Raw genomic sequence first — 4,115 nt, 5'->3', positions numbered from 1 at the left:
AATGCATTACAGAATTTGGTGATGCCCTACCACTGAGAAAGTGGGATGCAAATATTTCTGCTTCAGAATTTTGCTTTTTTAATAAAAGTAAAACGCATAGATTTTGCTCTGCACACAAACAGATTCAAAATGAAAGTGCATAATTCTTAAAGATATCACTTTTATTTAAAGTTAAACCTTGAATTGTAACTTATGCTTTTATATTTAGAATTTAGCATACATATTCCCCATTAAACTTCAGTTATGTTGAGTCCAGGATATAAAATACTAGGCATTAATAGAGAATAGAAATCTTATGTACTATTAATGATTCCCCTAAATCCCTTTAATTTATAGAAATTACGAAACAAAAATGATAAATGTCTAACTGTGCTATTTTCACAGATGGAACCTCAAAAATATCTAGTGAATGTGAATCTCACTTCAACGATGGGATTTGTTCTTTTGGGATTTTCTGACATTCCCAATCTCCAAATGTTTCTTTTTGTGATGTTTCTGTTTACCTATGTGATAACTCTGATGGGAAATGGCATCATTATTCTCATAACCGGGACAGACCAGACTCTCCAGACCCCCATGTACTTTTTCCTTGGTAATTTTTCCTTCTTGGAAATTTGTTATGTGTCTGCCACTCTTCCTAGAATGCTCATAAACCTCTGGACTCAGAAAAGACATATTTCTTTGTTTGCTTGTGCAACACAGATGAGTTTTGTTCTTATATTTGGAAACATAGAGTGCCTGCTTCTCACAGTGATGGCCTATGACCGCTACGTGGCCATTTGTAGCCCCCTGCACTATCCTCTGGTCATGAACCACAAGGTCTGTGTCCAGCTGGTGGCTGCCTGCTGGGTCACTGGCATTCCGATTGAGATAGGGCAGGCAAGCCAGATTTTCTCTCTGTCCTTTTGTAGATCCCACCAAATCAATCACTACTTCTGTGACATCCCCCCGGTACTGAAGCTGGCCTGTGGGGACACGTTTCTGAACGAGATGCTGGTCTTTACAGTTGCTGTGCTGTTTGTCATGGTCCCTTTTCTGCTGATACTTGGCTCCTACGGTAGAATTACCTCCACCATCCTGAAGTTGCCATCGGCAACGGGAAGAGCAAAGGCTTTCTCCACCTGCTCATCTCATGTCATGGTTGTGACTTTATTCTTTGGATCTGCAATCGTAACATATTTACGACCTAAATCCAAAAATTCTTCCAGAACAGACAAATTTCTCTCACTTTTCTATACTGTTATCACCCCAATGTTTAACCCCCTGATATACACTCTGAGAAATAAGGATGTCTTGACAGCATTAAGAAAACTTATACCTTAATGTAAAGCATTAGAGGCTTGATTTAAATTCATTTTCTGTTTTCCTATTTAATTTTGTCATTGTATAATCATAGTTTGCTTTTTCCACATGATTAATAGATTTATTATGTTTATTCATTCCTAGTCTTGTTTTATGCTGGATTTTCTAATATCAGGATTATATTATGGTGTCTTGCTGATAAGAAACTATGTATTTAGGCAATCTTATATTCAGTCCACAAATTTACTGGTGATTTGCAATATTATGAGAAAATGTAGTATCACTTATCTACCTTTTCCCCTAAAACCATAGATATTTTTGTACTTTCCTGTTCATATAACTATCATACACTTTTTTTTTCTTTTCATGATGTTTGTAGATAGTACAGATGGCAAAACTTTGGAGAACAGCTGTTAAATAGCTATGTGTTTTTAACTTTAGACATTTTACCTTTCAACGACTTCAATTTGACCCTTCTGTAAGATTAAAAACAAAACTCTGCATAATGACCCTTGAATTTTGTAGTGTGGCACTAAATTTTTACCCTCTGCTTCTCTCTGAATTCTTCTTTGTAGATATGTTTTTTTTTATGTAGCCAAATCATGCTACTAGCATCTTGATTATTTGTTATCTTAATTTTTACTAATGCAAAAAATATTAATTCATGTTTGCTGTTTGGAGATATAAGATGTACAGGATTCAGTCATTTTGTGTCCATATAGTGTTATCCATTCTGTAAGAACTCTTTTTTTTTATTATTTTGGTGAAGTATATAATTGAAATTAAAATAAAAATAAGTAAACATGTATATGCTGGGAGCCAGCGTGAGGAACTCCGCCGTGGCAAAGGTCATGAGGAAGGAGGCTCGGCATACACAAAGGCGGGATGGAGCCTCAGGAGTCCCCCTGGAAATTCTTGAGCATCTACCCCCAAAACCAGAGTCTGCCTACTTTCTGCTTTGTGCTCTCACCTACACCTCTGACTTTACGGGGGCTGTCCCCCACCACCTCTCTGTGAAAAAAGAGTTAACTTACAGCTCCAGTTAATAAAGTTCCTGGGCATGACAAGAGTGTTTCAACCTACAAACTCCTTTGGAAGTCCTCTAGCCTGCCTGAATAGGTTCTTATGGCCACATGTGATTGTTCAGAGCCTCCCAACTGTGAGAGGCATGAGATGTTCTAAACTGTCTAAATACAGATTCCTTTGAGCAGTTAAAAGGTTGATTAGAAATTGTATTGGTGAAGGGTTTTTCACTTGTTGGGCCAATGTTTGCTGCTAAGTTTCCATATCCCTTACCTACTGTGTCCCTGGCAGTGTATTGATTAATATAATTGGTGTATAGGAATGTAAGTAGTAGCTTTAATGTTTGTAACCTTGGACCCTTGAGTTAATTCTTTTCTTGTTATAGCCCACCACACCTTTGCCCTATAGGAATGCAACTTTATCTAATGCTTTTGGAGGGTGGTGCCTTACTTTAGAATAATCACCTTTAGAGAAAAATAAGTTTTCTGAAGAAAGAATCTTAAAATGTTGACAGGCCCCCTGGCCAGAAGATGATGTAAATCACCTAAACTTTTGCATATGATAAGTTTGCAGGAAGAAAGCCTGGCTTCGATTAGGATCAAGGACTGCTGTCCTTGCATGACTCTACCCCTTCCCCCATTATCCTCTATGCACAACTTAAGGTATAAAAACTACTTTGGAAAATTAAGTGTGGGCCTTGTTCACCAAAACTTGGTCTCCCCATGTTGTTCTTTCTGTCACCTTCTGGCTGAATTCTTATCTGGAACGTGGACGCTCGTCAAGCCTACTAACTATGCCTGGGCTTCTATGATCTGACCGAGGAGGCCTTAGTGTCTTCTCTCCTTCGGGAGAACGGGAAGGTGCCTGCGGCCTACATAGGTGACGCAAATTCCTTATTTTGGAATTTTATTAGCTTTCCACGTAAACCAAGGTATTCAGCCTCTTTTCTCCACTGAATTTTCTCACTGAGCTATCCTTATTTAACCATTCTTTATATCTTTAATTCTATTGTATCCTGATCGCCAAAGCCATCTCCCCTTCGAAATCCCTGGATCCACCGGGGCTGGACCCTGGCAAGTATATTATTTTCCCAAGTTTTCCTGGTTGTAAAGGATGATACTTGATAAGACAGAATCATTATATTAAGCAAAAAAAAAAAAAAAAAAAAAAACTATTAAAAAAGATCTTGTATTTCTTCAAATGGAAAGAGTTGAACTACAGACAGTACACTGGATTATTTTCAGTCGAAATGACTGGGAAATGATGCAATCTGAGAAAGGTTTTTTCTTTTATATTTTCTTTTAAATCTGTCTTTTTCTTATTATACTATGTGTTTAAATTGTTTTTCATAAGACCATAATTCATCCATCAGCTAGTTCTCTTCTTTGAGTAGGTATCATGTCATCCAAAAAGACATCTAAAAAGCACACCAAAATTACATCAATCATTTCAGAGGAGATAATGTGCAGATGACAGTCACAGATGATTACTGTGGGTATTACATATTACCCATTGAAAGGAAAGAAGGAAGTAAAATTTAAAAGTTGGTTTTGTAGCCATTTTAAAGTCCTCTGTTTCAATATTCTGTTACTGCACAGCAAATTATGTCCAAAATATACAATTTAGAATAATATCATTTGATTGTATCCCGTACATTGTCCAGTATTGAGGCAGGGATCAGCTGCATGGTTGTTCTCTTCCATATAGTATTGACTGTCATCAATAAAGAGAATTCATATGGTGACTGATTTGGTTTTCATGTCTAAAAAAGCTTCCCATAACTATATCGT

General features: G+C 37.0%; 1 protein-coding gene across 1 annotated transcript; it reads left to right on the top strand.

Moving 5' to 3' along the window:
* The first annotated feature begins 384 nt into the window (after positions 1-384).
* On the top strand, positions 385-1,323 carry LOC102400879 (olfactory receptor 10AG1-like). Its single transcript, XM_006040039.4, has one exon. It carries the CDS (start codon positions 385-387, stop codon positions 1,321-1,323), a length of 939 nt encoding a protein of 312 aa, XP_006040101.3.
* The last annotated feature ends 2,792 nt before the right edge of the window (positions 1,324-4,115 follow it).

The sequence above is a fragment of the Bubalus bubalis genome, chromosome 16 (assembly GCF_019923935.1).
Source record: "Bubalus bubalis isolate 160015118507 breed Murrah chromosome 16, NDDB_SH_1, whole genome shotgun sequence".
NCBI classification, from domain to species: domain Eukaryota; kingdom Metazoa; phylum Chordata; class Mammalia; order Artiodactyla; family Bovidae; genus Bubalus; species Bubalus bubalis.
Note: the sequence above shows the minus strand (reverse complement) of the source record. Positions and strands in the feature narration are given on the sequence as shown.